The 20,145-nt window shown below is 50.9% G+C and overlaps 2 protein-coding genes across 2 annotated transcripts; both read left to right on the top strand.

Annotated features, from left to right (window-relative positions):
* Positions 1-5,381: 5,381 nt before the first annotated feature.
* Positions 5,382-10,242, top strand: CHC_T00003946001 (hypothetical protein). Its single transcript, XM_005715192.1, has 5 exons — positions 5,382-6,149; positions 6,240-6,454; positions 6,593-6,780; positions 6,970-9,921; positions 10,100-10,242. Exons 1-5 carry the CDS (start codon positions 5,382-5,384, stop codon positions 10,240-10,242), a joined length of 4,266 nt encoding a protein of 1,421 aa, XP_005715249.1.
* A 2,864-nt stretch (positions 10,243-13,106) lies between these two features.
* CHC_T00003945001 (hypothetical protein) lies at positions 13,107-15,518 on the top strand. The gene has a single exon (XM_005715191.1). The coding sequence runs from the start codon at positions 13,107-13,109 to the stop codon at positions 15,516-15,518; it is 2,412 nt and encodes an 803-aa protein (XP_005715248.1).
* Positions 15,519-20,145: the final 4,627 nt, after the last annotated feature.

The raw sequence follows: 20,145 nt of genomic DNA, 5'->3' as shown, positions 1-20,145 counted from the left end.
GGGGGATGTTCTAGCATATATCGGCTACTTGCATCAGGAAGGCAGGGTTGGTCCGACGTCCGTGGCGCAGTACGTGATCGTCGTATCTCGCTACCACGAGCTCCTCAACTTCGACTCCCCCACTCATACCCCCATGGTGTCGGCGCTGGTTCTCGCATATGCCAACAAGCACGACCTTCAAGGTGTCGTTCATATGGCCACGGTTTGGCACCCGGCAACACTCGTGAAGAAGATTGTCGAATGTGGGCTGTCTGCGGAGGACGTGGACACGGTGGGCTATTGTGCTACAGTGGTGTTTGCTTTTGTCTTTCGGTGCCTGTCCGTGTCTCTCGCCTACCTGAAGGACAGCGACATCACCATAACCGCGGAGGGGGTGAGCGCTTTGATCACTTATCGGAAAGACAAATCTCGGTCCCGACCCGTACGACTTTCCTTTCCAACCAAACCCGTCTGGACCACTACTGCTTCTCCAAATGCACGCTTTCGAAATGACGCTCCTTGCGTCCCGCTAATCTCGTTTTCTTCAATCTCCGACGTGGACAAAAGGTCGGTACTGCCGATCTCGGCGTCGCTGTGGATGATGCCGTTACTCTCATCAATGGCGCTCTGCCGTCTGGCTGCTACTTGGCATCGCATAGCTCTCGGATCGGTCGATTCAACGAGCTGCTTGTCCTCCAGTTCAGTCGCGAATAGATTACGACTCGTCTGGATTGGGCATCGCAGAACCAGTTTTCTATTTACTTCGATAGCAGGATTGTGGTCACCGCCGCTTCGGAGTGGTTCTTTGCGCATATGCTTCCGCTATGCTTCCGCATGTATTATAGAGCTCTCCGTGCATCAGCTACGCTTCTTATTTGCCCCTTCGCGTCTCTGTACACGCTAGCGTGTATAGGGGTGAAACTCCCCGGAGAATAGTGAGTGGCTGTAATTCCTAGTAGCCAACCGAGCGTACCTCATCTCGCAGCCCCGCTGCTCCGTAGTACGTATTAAGCCACCGTGGGCTTCCTAACAGCTCCCCTCTCTTGGCTATGTCTATTTCCCTTGCCCGCCCAGCCCCGGCTGCGCCGCCCTCTGGGTAATTTCATCTGTCATCATGTATTTTTCTCTTTTTAAGGTTTACGCTAGGAGAATTTTGCAATAGTTATGACGAAGAAGTGACGAAGAAGTGTAAGCCCATTGCAGAATTCTCGATTGCAGAATTCTTTAATTGAATTGCAGAATTGTAGTTTACGCCACACCCAACAATCTAGAATTCTGCAATAGCCATGAGTAATAGTATAGAGGCAATTTCGAAACAGTATGCAACCGCCAAAGCGAAACGGTATGCACTCCTGAGCACAGGATCGCCTTCTCGGTCAAGGGACGCAGCTTTTACGCAGCGACACAAGCCATGAGCGGTCGATTGCGAGATCACACTTCGCGCGTGGCCACGCGGCGCGCGACTCTGTCGCGTGCGGTGTTGACTGCCGCCGTGCACAAGCGGGGTACAGATCGAGGCTCGGCTCTGGCCTCGTTAAGTGCGCTTCTCAACATCGCGCAACGCTACGCGCAGCACAAGAGGGAGCGCTCTCGCTACGCACGGCGCACCCTCTCGATCTCGTTCACTGAATTCCATGTCCTTTTTGGTTCTCTGCCGGACGCCTCGTGCCTATCCCTTTTCCGGTTTCGGAAAGAGGCCGTGCATCGCTTGACGTCTATTTTTGCGTGGCCGACCCAGGTGACCAAGACAAAAAGAAACCGTTATGCGGTTTCCCCGCTTTTAGCGACATGCGTCGTTTTGCGTAGGCTGGCAAGCCCTGCTCGCTGGACAGATGTTGAGTTGTTGTTTGGAAAGCACGCGTCGCAGCTCTCGGAAATATTCTGGGAGGGCTTGGAGTTCTTCCTAGACGCCCGTATGCACCTCATTACTGAGGACATGAGCGCAGAGCTCATTGAAGCGAAAGCCCCAGCTTGGGCGGCGGCGGTGAGTGATAAGAGCCATGCGCTCGATAATTGCGTGGGCTTCATCGACGGGACGGTGATTGCGATCGCGCGACCCAGTGGCAACGCCTCTCTTCAACAAGTGGCCTACAATTGGCACAAGCGCAAACACGGGCTGAAATTTCAAGCGGTTACAAGCCCATGTGGGCTTATTTTGCATGCCTATGGCCCCATGGAGGGGCGTCGCCACGATTGGACGATGTACAGTAGAAGTGGCCTCGATGAGTCACTGGAGCAGCTTCTGTCTGTCGATGGGCACCAGTATTGCCTGTACGGCGACGCCGGGTACAACGCACGGGCGTTCATGGAGGTGCCGTTTCAGGGCTCGCATCTAAGCGACAACCAGAGGGCCTTCAATAAGGCTATGGCGCTGTCAAGGGTCTCAGTGGAGTGGCTGTTCAAGGAGGTCAAGCAGAACTGGACCGCAGTGGACTTTAAAAGGAAGCTGAGGGTTCGTGAGGCGGCTGTGGGCTCCATGTATCTTGCGAGCATGCGTCTGACGAACTTTCGGAACTGCGTACATCCGAACCCGATTTCGCAGTATTTCAACTGTCTGCCCCCGTCCCTTGAAGAGTACGTCTCACACAAAGGATAAATAGTACTCCATGCTCCAATGATCCAAATAGAAAGGCGTGAAGTGTGTGAGATTGGGAGGCAGGTGTGGTTCATTGGTTCCCTCTCTCTAGGGTCCTTTATTTTAGCGCTTAGCAAACAGCCTAAAGCCAGAAATAATACAGCAAGGCTACTTCTTGGAGGAGAGCATCTCCATCATGAGCTTGAAATTCTCGAGCTCAAGGCTTCTGTGTGCTTCGCGGTCCTCACGACGGTCTTCGCGCTCGCGCTCGCGCTCAACCTTATCCTCCTTAAGGCGGTCACGCTCGATATCAACGCGTGCCATGTCCGCACTGCGTATCGTCGCCGCAAACGCACATAGGTCATCACCTCCTGAAGGTGCAATCTTGCGCCTTTTCGTCGAGACAGGGGCCTCCGCATCGGCGCCGACGTCGACATCGGCGTCGGCATCGCTTGCGCCGCCTTCATCGAGAGCAGCCCGGCGGTTCATCGCCATCTGCACCAGCCTTCTCCCACATTCCTCCTTCTTCTCTTCCCTCCCCTCTTTCGCCAACTTTTCGGCCCTCTTCTTCGCGTGGGCGTCGCCACGCGCCTCATTCATACTTGTAAGGATGTCATCAAGCTCATCCAGACCTCCACCAAGTCCCGACGCCGCCCGCTCGCGTTTGTCCTTCTTATCGTATGTTTCTTGGAGCTTTCGGTACCTGTATCGTATGGTCTTGCCAGACACGACACACGCAGCGCGCCAGTTTTGTTGGCGCAGCACGCTGCCTTTTCGAAGCAGTTGCGCGCGGCACCGTACGGCGCTATATGCGCCCCTGCTGCACACACCTCCTTAACGATGACGAGATCGTCCTCGCTCGTGTACTTCGCTTTGCGCCCCGCCGCACCCGTCTTCGACCCGCTTGTAATGTCGATTGTCTCCTCTGAGTCCGTCAGCTCCGGAGACTGAGTACCGACAGCCTCCCCTTCCTCCACATCATGGATGACCTCCGCCATGGTGCTGAAAACCAAATCGCTGAGGATGCGCAATGCGGCGGAAGGTCGTAGGGGACGAACCATTGAGAAGAACACATATATACAGTTCCCGCCAAAAGTGGTACACGTATTGCCCACGCAGTGCACGTGTATTTCTCACGGCTTGGCAATTGCAGAAAAGGTTGTGACAAGAATGGCACATTTCTGCAATTATCGTCACGACCGATTAGAGAATTCTGCAATAGATTTGATACGTGTAATACGTATTGCAGAATTCTGGCCGCCGAATTGCAGAATTCTGTTTGCGTAATCTCTCTTTTATGTTTTCTTTATGTTTTCCAGTTCGGTTTAATGGTTTGCGTAGCCTTTGTGTGTCCCCTCTTAGCCGATGTCTCGTGACCGACTAGAACCAATAAACTACGAATATCTTCGGATATGTAATTTACAGAAGTTGGCTACTGTACGAATATGCAACGCTGCACAGTAGCACCTGCCGGGTCTAGCGGTTACTGTACACGTGTACGAGTACAGTTCTGACAGCTTTGAGATGGGAGACCAGAACCCAGGAGCGCGCTGATTATGCTGAAGCCTTGAGGGCTACCGGGCGGGGGAGAGCGGTATGAGCCTGGTAGCCTTCGAACACACCGCACCAACACTACTGCACTGAAGCTGCCTACTATCTACGGTACATCTTGCTACATAATAGTAGGCAGCTTCAGTGCAGTATGCCTGCCGAGTGGAGTAAATGTTCCTGAACAAGCGGGGGGGGGGGGGGGGGGGGGGGGGTGATTTTTATTTTATCCTGAACAAGCCTGAGCTAGTAAAGTTCATCATGTCATGTCACAGCACGTGCGCATTCTTTTGTTCAAAACCGTTGAAAACGCCCTACTTAAAAGCAACGTCAATTTTTTACATACTGTACACGCACTGTATTAATATATTATGAAATTTATATATAAATAAAGATTCAAAACGCATAGGCCAAGCGTTACATTACAGTGTTTTCTTGAGGATTGATTGCTCCTTCAATCGAGTGGGCGGGTACGAATATTTCATTTTCTAATACAGTACCCTGGGGTACTGTATGGGGGGAGTCGGAGGCCGGCAAGTGTAGCTTCTGCAGTGGGTGTGTCTTAACAGGCTGGTTTTTGTTTTCACTCCGCACTATACAATACTGCACCCTTAAGCACGGGTGGGTGTGATGCGTGTAAACAGAGGCCGGGGCCGACTCTCAGAGGCCTGCTGAATATGGCCTCAGGACATGAAATGCAATATGAAATTTTAATAGACAGAATTTTAAACTGAGCAGATGCAGGGCAGCTACGACAGATGGGCAAGGCGCAGGGGTCTCTGGTTGCCCCGCCACAAAATCCAGCAGGCCAAATTTCGGAAAAGCTTTCCTGTCGAACAATTGGCTCCCCTCAACTTTCATACCTGTGCTTCGCGCATTTCTTCTTCGACGCATACGCACAACGACGTCCTTCTTGTGCCAGTGCTCGTTTCCCCTCTTCTACCAGACTGCCTCCCCACTTGTAAAGGCCGATACTACGCTTCAATACTCCGCCTACCTGTAGTTTGTTCAACGCTAAGCGAATACTTGGCACAATTTCCACACCCACCCCCCACAGACACAGACACCCAAGCTGTTCGTTCCAATCTTACGAATACCCTGTTCCGTCCGCTTTGCCTCATTCCGATCTTGTTGGGAACATGCGGCGTGGCTGGTCCGTCGTCATTAATTTTCACCGACAGCGACAAACCCATACCTAAACCCCAAACTATTTGTTCACTTTTCGAGCCTGCCGCTGCGGCTCCCAAACACCCCACCTTCCCCTTACGTTGATGGAGGTATGCAGCGAGCAATCAAACCTTCGCCATCCAGTTCCTTGGCAGAAGTAGTATGTCAGTGGCAGCCTACCCAACTCCATCAACTGGCCAAATCCTATTCAGAGTCCTGCTCTCCTCCTCAAGTCACTTTCTCATCATATGATAGATACAAGGAGTACTTCGAACCACTTCTGCTTGCGGAAGTTGCCGCTGAGCTGCTTTCAGCCTCGGAAAAGTTTCAAAGATCCAAACCAGCGCGCCAACCGAAGTTGCGAGCTCGTCGTCAAGAGCCCGGCACCAACGCCGCCCTCGTTCTTGTCTCAAAGGTGTCACGGCGGCATTCTTGGGGCTTTGGCTGGGCCGTAGATCTTGACTCGAATGATCGAAAAGGACCCGTCGGTTGCATTGATAATGATGTCGTTGTTTTATGGCTCTCCTCCGCCTCACAGACACGTCAGCGACCTCCTCGTGCTCGATCACAACCGCTTCCAGCGTCCCGGGTCATCTCCGACAACGCTGTCCTTGGTGTTGTCGTCCGTATTCCCTCAAGAACGGGTTCTCGAGCCGTAGTCGTTTTATCCAAGTTTCCTGACGGTAATGAATTAGGGGTTCGGACTGACTTGGAGGACGGTGAAGAAAACGAGGACGCCCTACCAAGTGCACGCGTCTGGAACCTTTTACGGTTAGGATCCCTTACGACAATGAAGAGAGAATTTGATGCATTACAAACCATCAAAACATCGGTGCTGCTCCCCGTTTTGCTTCGTCCAGCGCAGCAAAGCACAGGTTTTGTCCGGGACGAAGAAGATACACCTGCTACAGCTTCCGGAATCCTAGTTGATGAGAAACAAAATGTGGACCTAGGAACTACTTCATCGCAGTTTCGAAATGAAGAAAATTTCACGCGAGTTATCGCAAGCAAAACTGGTCTAAACCCATCTCAAGCACGGGCCATATTGCACGCTAGTACGTGCAGAAATGGATTTTCTGTCGTTCAGGGTCCTCCTGGGACTGGAAAGACGAGAACGTTGATCTCCCTTCTCAACGTTATCCATATGACTCAATATCAGGAATACTATGAAGGACTACTAGCTTCGTTCGCTTCAATGCATGGAAGTCGTGCTCAAACGCAAACGCACGTCAAAGAAGAATCGAGTGCAGCAGAAACGCGAACTGCAGTTCCAGACAAAGGACGAGAAACAGGTTTGCTCTCGTCGATGCTTCTTGCAATGAGTAAGACTTTCTCAATGGTTAGTGAATCGAAGCTTGTCCGGATTTCCAAACGAGCAAGACGACCCCGTCTTTTGATCTGCGCACCTTCCAATTCTGCAGTAGATGAGATTCTTACCCGATTGACGAGCAGCAAATTTGTCGATGGTCAGGGGCGTGAGTATTGCCCCGAACTGGCGAGGATTGGAGCTGGTGATAGGGTGTCAGAAGCAGCAAAGTCTTTCACAGCAGAAGGGCAGGCAGAAGCGTTCTTGGATCGTCTCTGTGCAGAAGATATGAATGCAGAAGCTCAAAAGAAAGCCCAAATGGCGTTTTTGACCACTTGGCAAAATCGCTGCAATTCTCTACTTGTTCAGCTCGCTCGTACCCCCAAGAGACAAGAATCTGCCCACCCCACAATCATTGACCTCCACGAAAAGCTTGAGAGGATGGACAGAGACTTGAGAAGGCTGAGCATCGCAGCATCAGATGGAGCGAAAGATCTCAAACGGGAGGAAAAATTACGACAGATAGCGCGAACATATGTTGAAGATGCACAATTAGTGTTTTCAACGCTGTCAGGCGCTGCATCAAGCATTTTGACTAAGAGAGCTGTCAATGATATTACGAGCGCTGAAGGAGCTCTGTTCGATACTGTTGTTATAGATGAAGGCGCACAAGCAACTGAGCCTTCTTGTCTAATTCCAATGGCCTTGGGTGCTAGACGATGCCTACTTGTCGGAGACCCTCAACAGCTTCCTGCTACTGTTTTATCGTCAGGCGCCGCTGGGCTGGCGTATGGTCAATCACTACTAGAACGAGTATGTAAGGGGGGCCAAAATGCACAGATGTTGGACACGCAGTACAGAATGCATCCAGCCATATCCTCGTTTCCTAGGCGCTATTTCTATCATGGCCGACTAGTTGACGATGAAAGTGTGCAAGGTGAGAGCAGAGCACGGCCGTATCATCGTGATGCCATACGGCCAAAACTTGGGCCATACGTTTTCCTGGATATTGCAGATGGAGAGGAAATGAGAAGCAGAGACGATCGGTCCATCTTCAATCGGTCAGAAGCTGAACTTGCCTCTTTGATATATACAAACCTTAAGAAGAATTACCCTAAGGACTCTCTTTTTTCTGCTTCTGCCAAAGTCCACGGTTCTGTGTCAGGTTTTGGGGTTGTGACACCCTACAAACGACAGATGCAGGAGCTGCGCCAGTCATTTGACAGGGCTGGTATTCCCACTGGCGATGTAGAGATTGATACAGTAGACTCGTTTCAGGGGCGAGAGAAAGACGTAATCGTCTTCAGCTGTGTAAGAACGGCATCAGCTCACCGCGGTATTGGATTCGTGCGTGATGTGCGTCGGATGAACGTCGGGCTAACACGAGCTAGGTCGTCTCTCATCATTCTGGGTTCTGCACACGCGCTGGCAGAAGGGTCAACAGACTGGGCAGAGCTCGTCGAGGATGCGAGCTCGAGAGGATGCCTCATAAGCGTTTCAAACGTCACACGATGCTTAATTCCACCGACCCCAAGTCGTAAGGGATTGATAGCGTCAGCACCGGTCGTGCCATGCACTTCAAGCAGCGAAAATCTACTCCACCAGCCTGGGCCGCGTCCGCCGGTTGAGAACTCTCGCGTCGCGAAAGAAAAGAACTCTTCCTCCAAAGGCCCCGTAGATCCCCGTAGACGGGCCACAAGGAAGTCATTGGTTGCTGACACTGACAAGAGTGAAGGCCTGCCAGATCCAGGGCGTCCTTCTGATATTCCTGGAGAAGTCAAGTCCAATACAAGTGTTTTGAAAGTTCCAACACAACAGTTATCAGTGCCTGGTGATGCAGCAACACAGCATGCGTCAAAGGTGGCTATATCGGACGCCTCAAGAGACAAAAACTTTGATTTGCAGTCAACACTAGAGCAACTGTCAAAAGTATTAGCAGACGGAGGCGTTCAAAATTTAAGCGGGATTGAGAAAACTTTACGAGAGCACGTCAGGAATGGTGGGGCACTAGAACTGGAAGCAATAATGGCTGCGACAGTCACAAACGCAAATTCTGACCCAAAATCTTCGGCGAAGCCTTCGAACGAAGCAACCCGACAATGGCAACAACCGCTTTCAGTCACCACACATGACACAGCCGCTGGCGATGTCCCCAATACAAGCGCTAGTAATGGATCAGCAAGTGACCGGATCGTCGGTTCTGATCCAGGCAGTATTATTAGACCTGAACCCCCAAAAACGAAACCTTTTCTACCAGCTGATGGAAACCCAACAACATCTGTCGCAAACAACGAACGCAGTAACGTTTCTGATCGAAGCAACAGGGCTAGAAGAAGTACAACGAGAGGGCGACAGGCAAAAGCGAATGGACGCGAAAAGTCAGCGGACAAGAAGCGAGATAAAAGCGAGGGTTCCGCACCATCGGGGTGGGATATGCTGTTTTCCAGCAAGGGCACAACGCCAGAGGAAAAGAATAACAACCTCGCCGGGAACGGGGCCTCGTCGCGACCAGATTCGAAAGAAGAACTTGTCCAAAACCCGCACCAGTGCGGCAGCGTTAACGCTGAAGCAGTTTTGAAGAGGACGGAGGTCGACGGGCAGGGCAAAAGCGGGCCAGAAACAAAGCCTATAAATTCACCAGAAGAAAAACGAGCTCGGGGCCCAGACATGTCAGGTCAAAGCAGCAGAGCTCGCAAGAATTGGAACGAAAAGGTACGAGAGGTTGACCGGAAGCGCCATAGGCCTCCTGAACCCAGCTTTTCGAGCATAGGTCGTAGCGGCTACCGCGTCGGAAGAGGACGAGTTCGGCCGAAGCGAGGTCGAGGACGGGGTCATTTTTCCCATGAACAGCGCCATCGTGAAAACTTCATTTCCAATGAGACGTGGCTGCCCTCGCAGTATAACCACAATCTCGCACCTCAGCACGTAACCAGTGGAATTCTTGACTCTGGCATGGGGGCACCTCACGCTATCGATGCCTTGCATGCAATGCAGGCAATGCAACAACATCCTCACATGATGCAACATGCTCTTCAAACGCAGCAAGTGTTACAGCAACAGGCCATTCAACAACAAGCTTACCACCACCAACATGCACTGCACCAACAGTTGCACCAACAGGGTATCGTGCATGAAGATGTAATGCCACAAGCAGCGTTGATGCACATGCCCGCTGGTATGCAGATGGCGGTTCTTCCTCACGAAAACTATCAACAAACCTTCGGTGCTGATGCCAACAGTGAAAGTCATCTCGGTCAAGAGAATGTGCAACGCAACCAGAGCCGGTCTCACAATAGCTGGGGTTATCCTGGCAGTGGAAGAGGAAGGGCCCGCGTAAAGCATGGCGGTCGAAATCGGAGGGGCGGATGAAGATTACGCTTTTGTATGTGAAGCATAGTGCTGACGGCTGCCATTGATATCTTCGTGAGGAACTTATTTATGAAAGTTTAGTTTTATGCGCTTCGCGATCGACCGTATCAGCGGAACGAGTTGGGGACGTTCTGTAGAAAGGCGATGACCAAAAGGGGCGGCAGATGTGCCCAGTTCTATCACAGTTTCTATCACGGTAAGGAGCAGAATTGCAGAGAGGTCCCAAACCAAAATGATTCCGACGTTTCCAGTCCAATACGTCACCAGGGCCCATCCCATACTCCTGTCCGAACGTTAATGTCTGAACGGCAACGAGACTATTGGCATAGCGCAAAAGCGAAGAGCCGGCTTCTCGGCAGAGCCATTGTAGCCACCAGTTGTTTCCAAATCAGGACAGAACTAGCCTCAATGAGGACAACTGAGGACAACGGTCCAATAGATCTATTGGACCGTTGCACTAGTAGTCATCCATCGAGTGTAGAAGTCCCCCTCTGGGGGCGTCCACACTCGGTGGATGCATTGTCATGCAAAAATGGGGAGGCTTCGAATTTAGAAAGATTCCCAGCGACATCTGCGCCGACACGATGCACTCCGTCCGCAACTTACCACATGCGTGAACAATACAGTACAGGAAGACCTGAATTCTGGACTTCGTGTCAAAATATGAGGCCTCATAGGCGTCCCAAGAGCGTACTCCTGCGTACATTGCGGTTCGCTGGGGATATGCGGACGCGGGAGACTGGGACGAAGGGCAGTGTGGGCCCAACGGACAGGGTGATCAGGATTGGCGACGATGGTAAAGCCTCTGGAGGAGAGCGCAGGCAGTGAGGAATTGTGGAAAATCGAGGGTGCGCAGATGGAGGGAATCGAAGCGGAAGCGGACTAATATTAGTGGGCGTGTAGTGAGTCCGCTGATGGGTTGAGGGACGCGAAAGTAGGGACGGCAGATGGCGTGTTCTTTGGCGAGCGTCGGAATGAAAGGATGATGAAGAGAAAGGCGCGCAAGGAGACACCAGCGGCGCGAAGCGAAGGGCAGTATATGGGGGAAGAGGATGCCTGCGAAGTCAGTACATAAGACTGAGATAGATAGAGAATAACGATGGAGGACACAGACACAGAGGAAGCAACGAATGAAGCAGAGGCATCAGAGGAGGAAGGATCAAACGGGCTCTGGACATGGACATCAGGTGGACTCCTGGGAAGTTAGAGTGGATTCTCGGACGGGGTTGTCCAAGGCCGATCCGTAGGACGTCAAGCGGAAAGGGAGCGGTACCAGGTGGATTCTTGAAGTGCTTGAGCGGACTCTCGAGCAACGTCGCCCAAAGCTGGCTTGTGACTCCAATAAACGACCTGGCTTTCATTATGCCCTGGAGTGGTCACAACAGTTGGGCTCTTTTGAATATTTTTGTATGTGGCACTCGCACTTCGAAGTCCTTACAGAGCCAGAGCTTGACAATGTCGCACGAGACAAATACTGAATGCGAAATTAGGTTTCAAGGACGCAGTTGTCAGGAGAATCAAGTCCTTTATTCCTGAATTTAATTGTACTACCGTGAGCTATTCTTTGTCTTCAGAAAGATGACGTGAAGTCTTGATAACCAAGACAAGTGTAGAATGCACGAAGATTTCAACAGAGGTTCATTTCTGAACGCAGCGAGGCTGCTCGTCCCGCGGTCGCATCTCTGCACTATGGAATGCTTCAACTGAGAAGCCGATAAGACTCAATCTTTCTCTTTCATGCTCACCGACCTCTAGCGTTCGCAAAATCCGCTTATTGCCCAAGCTATCCTCCGAAAGCGCTATTCTTTTCAAAAGCCAGCAGCTTTAACATGGTTCGCCATGTTTCTTGTCGCTCACACAGATGCTACAGTCGTAATGGCGGCCAAACCAGTGCTCGAAATGAGAAGATCGCAGACTTGGTCCACTTGCTAGGATGCCTGCTCTTGCTTTTAAGCCACAATTCCTCTCTGGTGTTTGCAGAATCGTTCTCTCAAGTCTCTCGTGACGCCGAGTTTTTGGCATGGATACTTCTGCTAGTCTCCAACGTATCCGACCTTCGAGCGTCGAGCATAGCCCATCGCATGTTTTACAAATGGCACCAAGCGCGCAAACACAAGGACCGCTTCATATCAGCCCCCACCATTGTCGATGGAACGGTTTCAGCATTCTGCGCCCTTTCATGCTTCCTGGTAGTGTCGAAAAGCTATGTGCTTTGGTACTTTGATGGCCGATTCGACGCACACATCATGGTATGCAGTGCGATTCTAATGTGCGCCGGTATGTTTGTTAACTCTGTGGTATCTCTTCCGTCGCTGGAGTTTAGCGTCCCTTCAAAAGTTGCAGTAGCCCACAACGTTGTCGTCAGTTTGTTTATGGTGGGATCTGTGATCCGACTCAATGAAGCGCTCGTTTTCCAATTTGCCGAGGACGCATCTTTGGTTTCTTCGATATCCCGGAGATTCAATTTCGGAGCTGACGTGCTGTTTGTTCTCGGATCTATACTCAATCATGCCAGAGTGCGGCACTTACTCAAGAACGTCGAGAATTTTATGACCGAGGTTAGAGGTGACAATGGCAAGCCAACAGGAGGTTTGCTCTCATGGTTTAAGTCCTCGCGATCGAATGACGAGATGAGCGACGACGATACAGACTTCGACGAAAACGGATGTGAGTCTGAAGATGATTCAAATGGGCGTTCCGCGACACGCCGCTCACGTTGGACGAGAGTGTAGTCGAACTACAACACATCATCAGGATATTCAAGGTGATCAGATGACATATTTGTATGCTTCTGGTCGGTCTCTAGTGTCTCTGCAAACAAAGTGTTTGGTAAGGCAACGCTGACGATATCCCGCGGCTGTCTTTAGAGAATCAAGGTCAAAAAGTGAATGCTGAGGCGGGGGAGAATTATTGAATTGGATGGATCTACGTTGTGTACCGTTGTTTGAGTTAGCAAACTGATCGGTGAACCGCGAAATATGAGTAGAGTACAGTATGTGCTGTACGGTACTGTACACTCAAATAAACTACTGTAGTCTGTCTTTCATTTCATTCAACTCAAATAAAGTTCGTAGACTGTCTCGAATCGAGACTCTCGATCGATGCGGCCAATGTTTGGCGTCTGTCTCACACGCAGCCGGGCATTAACTCCAATCAACATTCATGCTGTACAGGGCTACTATCCGCTTCTTGTGGAACCGACTATTTGTAGCTTCGTGCCGGCAAACCATGCTCCTGCGAAGTCTTGCCTGGACCTTGTGTGCAAATTGGTGGCGAATACTCTCCTTACCCCAGTCGGTGCCCCAAGTTCTGAATGCATCGCGTGACGTCCTCGACTGCAGTCTTTGTACGCACCCTGCAATCGATACCGGTACTGACGTTTCTCCTCTCGCTGACATGGAGACCTTCGTTCTTCAACCCGAGCTCAACGTTCTCTTCGCCACCGCCAGCGAGGCCGCCTCTCGTCCTGTTTCAGCATCCACCCATAAACGACTTTCTACCGCCATCAATCGCTTATCACTAAATCTTCATGATCTTCAAGCGAGGAAACGCAACCGGCCCTCCCGTTTACTATCCAGTTTCCTTCTTCAAACCCTACCGCTCACCCTTTCTGTCTTCACTGCCTCCTTGGCAACCTACTCTGAAAATCGTTCTGTATGTCGTGAAGCTGTTGTCTTTCTTGGCCGTCTGGTTGCTGCGATATGTCATGAGAACGCTCTGGCCACCTCGATGGCGACGCTCCGGAGCCTCAGGAAGGCTGCCGAACAGTGTTTCTACGCACTTGCACAAAAAAGGGAAGAAGATGATGTTCCTGCCCTTTTAGAAACACTTGCTCTAGTGGCCTCTACCAGGAGCAATACCAGTAAGCAGTTTCATCATTACCGCTCGAAGTTGTTAAAATCGTTAAGCCCGATGAGCAGTAAAGGAGTCCCAGAAGAATCCTTCATATCTGCACTAAGGGCGCTCGTCTTGGGATGGTTAGAGCACTCGAGATCTCCAAGCCATTGGCCTGCTGCTGTGTATTTCGACATCACAAAAGGAATTTCTAGTGCACTAACAATAAGAATGGAAAAGTCGAACGATGACGGCGAGTTGCGAAATCTGATTTTAAGTCTTCATGACATGGGCCAATCTTTCATTTTTGGGGTGCCAGAGCCAAAGGATACCAATTCCATAATACGGTTGGCATGCGCATCGGGAATTCTACACTCTTTAGAAACTGTCAAACTGCACAGCACTATTCCTTATATTGAAACATATGTGAAAACACTGCAGCTTCTCCTAGCAGATAAAACTTCTTCACTGGAGAACTTCACAGGACGACAGCTCCTCGACGACTTTTCTCACACAGATAATGAAATACTCGCTGTTGCTGGTGTTGCTTGCTGGAGCTCTTCCTCTCTAAGTACTCAGCTCACTCATGAACAGCTTTCGGTCCTCACAAGCATTTTAGAAGTCATCATGATAAATGTCGCCATGATGAAAAAAGGGAGCAATAATAGTAACGCCGACGTCGATCCCCAGTTGCTCCGAAGCGTCAAAGGTTGTTCTGAAGTGTTGGGTAAAGCATACGCATTGTTCTCATCACGCGAAGGGAGCAATAACAAATGTGTGCACTTTCTGCAACGCTTAGCCCTGGAGAATCACAAGAATATTGTTGTGGAGCGATTTGTCCTTGCCAGTGCCGTCGAATGTGAGACAACACCGCAAGATGCCATTGCTCTGTGTGATTTGCTCGCATTCTTAACTACCCGAAGTGCGACTGTGTTCAACGTCCTCGCAACCAGAGCCGTTCATGTTGTTTCCAGTGATTCAGAATCAATGAAGGCAGCATGCGGGTTTCTGTTGTCATTGGTGATGGATGTTTCGACAGGACCCAATGGTATAAGAGCCGCAAATCTTCTGAATGTTATGAAACAAATTACTTCGCACAGGTCTAAAGTATTCTTCCGTCCTTCAGAAGCGGGTACCTCAGGCGGGGACGAAGACGGTCACCATATATTTTGGCTACCGCTCATAAGAGCTCTTCAGCGTTGTCTTCTCGTGCATAGGTGTGGTGAGAACTTCTCTATTCAATGTATTGAGTTTTTTAGGGCAGTTCTGTACACCTCTGAAACATCATTGAGGCCTGCACGCAGCGCCCTCGTGGAAGAGCTCCCGGCGCTTATGTTAGAAGAATACATCTTTTGCGGAAACGCCCGAAGTGAGCAGAAAAGGCTACTGCAACTAGCAAGCGTATTCGACGCCCTGGCAGATACTGTCGTTGACAGTGATATGATCTCCAGCTGTCTAGACAAAGTTATAGCCGCCTCCACTAAGCTAAGCCAACGAGAGGTCAGACTCGTTTGCGTTCTGCTGCTTCGCTTCATGAAACGATGTAATCTTGATGTTCTCGAGACCACGTTGTCATCCTTGAGAATATTTGTCCGTAGAGGTGAAGCGCGTAAAATCGACTTCCTCCCCCTGTGCAGACTTGCAGTGCTTGGCACCGATATGCTTCGGAAGAGGCATGCTGTGGAGTGGATACTGGGGGTTTTTGACGGGAATGTCTACCGAGGTGCCCCAACCCGATAGAAGGCGGTTGTCGCGATTGGTGCAAGCCTCAATGTGTAACATACTTATAGATAGCTGTTTCAACAAAAGAAAAGGTCGTAAATTTTACTGGGCGACTCGAAAAACACAAACGCACAATTTGTGATGCGCAAATCCATCAATTTTGATTGACTGGGGGGGGGGGGGGGGGTTGTGTATACACAAACCGCCAATTTGCTCGTCGTTCGGCTCCCGATGTACAGTAATTGGGCGCTTCCTGAAACTATTTTTGTGCAGTCCACATTTTTTGACACATTTCTCAAAATCTGGAAATGTGCACCCGTTTTACTCCTGAAACTCGTGTGCGCAAATTGCTCCCCGGACTGACGAGCAGTAATTTTGCTCGTACTCAATGGCATCAAAGGGCTCTGCGAACGGATCGCGAAACCGACCGGGATATGCCTGAGCAGGGATGCCTCCCTCATCTGCGCTACTGCTGCTGCTGCTCCGAAAAAGAAGTAACCGTAAGCGCTCCCTCACCTTTCGCGCAAAAATGGCCTCCGACGGCAAACGCCGCCGGGATCGCCGTATACCTCGTCCCTCACTTCAAGCGCCCCATATGTCCGCCTTTGCATTTCTGTTCGGTTCTGGCGATGATCAGGCCCTCATCACCCTCGCAGGGCTTGATTTTCACGGGTTTCACTATCTCCTCCCCTCATTCAATAATTTCTACAATGCCTATTCCCCTTACGGCCGCCTGGGCCACATTAGGCGCCTTCCACAACGCGAAAACAGGGTAGGGCGACCGCGCAGTATGACTCCCACACAGTGTTGGGCATTGGTGCTGAGCTGGAACCGCACAAGAGGTTCTGAGATGGTCCTTTGCCTGCTCTATGGAATCACAGCGTCTGTGGCGTCGCTTCTTCTACGATTTGGGCGTCGTATCCTTCTCCAAATTTTGGCTAATGACGATAGAGCTGCGATCAAAGTGCCAAGTTTAGACGAGATGGCATCATTTCAGGAAACAATTGGTTCTAGATATTCCATGTTAGGTGACGTTTTCTGCGTTGCTGATGGCTTAAAGCTCACCCTCGAACAATCCGGAGACTTTGTCATACAAAATATGTTTTACAACGGCTGGACCCATGATCACTACGTGGTCAATGTTTTTGTTTTCGCCCCTAGCGGTGTCATAATCGCATGTGCTCTGAACACCCCCGTATCTATGCATGACTCTATCATTGCGGATTGGGGCGGGATTTATCCCAAATTGGAGACCGCCTATAATCAATGTGGTGGTCGCTGTGTTGTGGATTCTGCATTTTCAAAAGGACAATATCCTTTTCTCATCAAGTCCTCTCAAGACGGCTACTTCAGCAGCTCAGGTGACCCGTTAATTTACACACAGCTCAAACAAGCCACTTCCCTCCGCCAGGCGTCTGAGCGGGGCATGCGCGCTCTTCAAGGTACTTTCCCACGACTGAAGGACAGGTTAATTTATGAAGAGAATGGTGAGCCTAAGGTAATTTTACTAACAGCTGTCCTGATTTTTAATATACGTACTTGGCTGATAGGGATCAATCAGATTCTCTCCACGTTCATGCCCCATCTCAGCGTCGAGGCAAACTATTTTCTGTCTCGGGATATTGGTTTGTAAATGGAACGGGTCCAATTCCCTACAGAAGGCGCTCTTGTGACTACAGGTGAGTGGCAGGGGACTCCATTATAAAGCCACTATGCCGCCTGGCATCGTCTCTCACACCTGCCGCCTCCTCATCATCCTCACGAGCTTTCGCATTCGGCCGCCCGGCCACCGCCGCCTTACCCTTACCTTCTCACTGTTGACTTTGTGGGGGAGGCGGCGTTGGCTCAGAGCGGTGATTGCGATTCCCGAAGGCCACCATCATCATCATTTCCATATATTTATCGTGCCTTTTCTCCTCCCGATCTCTCCTTACCTTCTCATCCTCGCGGTCCTGTAACCTCCTCTCGTGCTCCTCAGCCCGACGCTTCTGGTCTTCAAGCATGGAGAGCTTGTAAATTGAGATAAGGTCGCTTTCATCCTGACTAGGCGGAACAGAACATGCCCTTCTACGGACCAAAGGACGTGGGGATGGCGTGGCTCTTTCTGGTAAATTCCGTTGGAGGAGAGAAATTTCACCTTGTTTGAGGAGCGGCATCCATATGCAAACTTTCAGCGTTCTCTACTGCTTCCACCACATTATTTCTGGTTGTAGATTCTGTTTCAAAGCTACTGTCGGCGATTTCGATTGCGTCGTCACCATCTCCAAGATCAATTCGATCAGTCATGTCGGCCCTGATGCGCTTGGCTCTCTGAACGTCGGGTGGAATGTGTAATAATATGGATCCTTCCGGTTCGGTTTTTACCCCGTCACGGAGGGGGTGTCCACGGCAGCGGTAGAATTACAACACCACCAACCTCTCCCCGAGGCGGCGGTTATGACTCCGGTAAACGTGCGAGTGGAATTGCGACCCCGGAGGGGATAGGGCTCAATGGGCATACACTTCCACCAGGCGGTGGAACGACCAAACTGGGGAGCGTGTGCTTCCGGCCCTCAAGAATAACCCGCACGGGACGACCTCCCTCTTTTTCCTTTGTTCTCGCCCCGGGGGTCGCTACCCCCTTTTACTCTGGGAGCGTACTGCCTCCCCCCTAAGTACGTCGACCTCCGGCGGCCGGGCAGTACAGTAGTGATCCACTTCTACTTTGGATCACTACAGTGGAGTACCTCTACTGTACTCCACCGGGGAGCAACCTGTACAGCGGTACACGTGGCGGTACTCCTGCCACCTGTACTCGCAGGCAGAGCGCGCACCACGTGTGCTAGCTGGGACTCCCCCGGCTGACACTCCTATTGCACTAATTTCTACGCCCCTACAGTAAGACCTTCTAGTCTACTGTACCCGATCGGGACATTATACGTACGGCAGTACACGTGGCCATTCCGCCGCCACCTGTCACCCGTGGCGGTACGTGCACCCCGTGTACAAGCTGAATTATCCCCTGCCTTTCCAGTATCGTCTGATCACCCCTACGGGATCTCCCTCCGGGTCGTTACGTTTACCGACCCCGGTCGGTACCCGTTCTCCCACAGAATGGGGGGGTCTCCGGTCGAGATTTGTTTTCTGTACAGCGCCGAAATTTTCTCTTGAGAGAATCCGCATTTCGATCCATCTCCGGGAACTGCTGACAATGCATTCTTTGAACCTCGTCCCACTCCTCCTTCCCGACGGGGAGTTTTTCCTGCAACAAATCCAGCATAGAATCAATTTCGCGCTGCGTAAAGCCATTTCCCCTTCCATTTCCATTTGTGTTCCTTCCAGGGCGCGAATTCCCTCTTCGTTTGGATATAGGATGACGAGGTGCGAGACGAGGTTGTTGCGCAGGAGTGCTGTAAGTTCGAGTACGGAGGGCACTACTATCTTTGTTTGACTGCGTGGCTCGTGGTCGCACTTCCTCTAAACTATCTTGAGGCTGACGGGGTAGCCGGGGTGTTTGAGCTAGATCGGAGGGAGTAGTTGGGTGACCTTGTAGCACAACAGCGCCGGACGCACTGAGAGAAGCAGAGGCGTCGAAAGAGGACGGCGATCGCGGGTTGGACATTTCGGGCGCAGAGGAGGTGGGGTCCGTAGGGAGAGAGATGCACCTGTCAGCGGAGGATGATACAGCGCTTTGTCGCTCTCACTCCCTCCAAAAATGCGATTTGTGCAGGTTGCACATTGGCCTCGTCCGTGGTCGAGCCTATACCAGTTTTGTCATTTGTGTATACACAAATTACAGTGAATGTACACAAAAATTGTCATTTGTGTACACACAATTTGTGTATTTTGGGTTTCAGGAGGCGCCCATTGTTTGTGCACAGACACAAACGCACAAATGCACCTACCCGTGTACCTCTCCCATCAACTGTCATCTGTGCGAGCTCTCCCATTGCTCCCATCCCCAGCCTGTTTATCCGCTGGCCTCGTCTTCTTCTCCCTTCTGCAGTAAGACGGTGACGGAACATGATGTTTCGTTGCCACTTCGCCCGTTGCAGCAACAAAAGAAGCAGCAGATATCATCTGAGGGGTGAATGGGATGGGGGTGCGAAGGTGGAATGGCGATCTGTGCGCTGGGCTTTTCCGTACTGCTGAGGGTGCATACGCCTTGCGAATGCATCATACGTATTTTATGTCATTTGCATTTCCGTCCCAGATCACGAAATACAACACACGTAGTGTACTAAGAGCACCCCTACTGGTTTAGTAATATTTCGAGGTTAAATATGAGACATTTGGTGTTTGGAGATAACGATTCTAGGCGCAACACTACCGGTTAGAGGGCAAATTCAAACGTAGTGCAGTGATTGGATCTTTTGGCAGCCGTGACGGTCATCCAGTACGAGGGGTGGTAGTGGTTCGGTCTCATTTTATTCAATGGATACGTCGGCGGATGCTACCACAAACTACGGATTTTCAGGACACTAGTCAAACTTCAATTGGGTGTTCGATGTCCGTGGCGTGAAGTGGCATACGGCAGAGTATGGCTGTAGCGATAGTGGACCATATTGCGTAACTGATTCGTTGATGCAGGTGTAGCCTCGTCGTACTGTATGCACAGTGGCTTCGGACGGCGATGTTGCGTGCTAGGGCGTTGATGACGGCGATC

Source organism: Chondrus crispus, genomic scaffold (genome assembly GCF_000350225.1).
Source record: "Chondrus crispus Stackhouse genomic scaffold, scaffold_207, whole genome shotgun sequence".
NCBI classification, from domain to species: Eukaryota; Rhodophyta; class Florideophyceae; order Gigartinales; family Gigartinaceae; genus Chondrus; species Chondrus crispus.
This window is presented reverse-complemented; position numbering and strand designations above follow the sequence as displayed.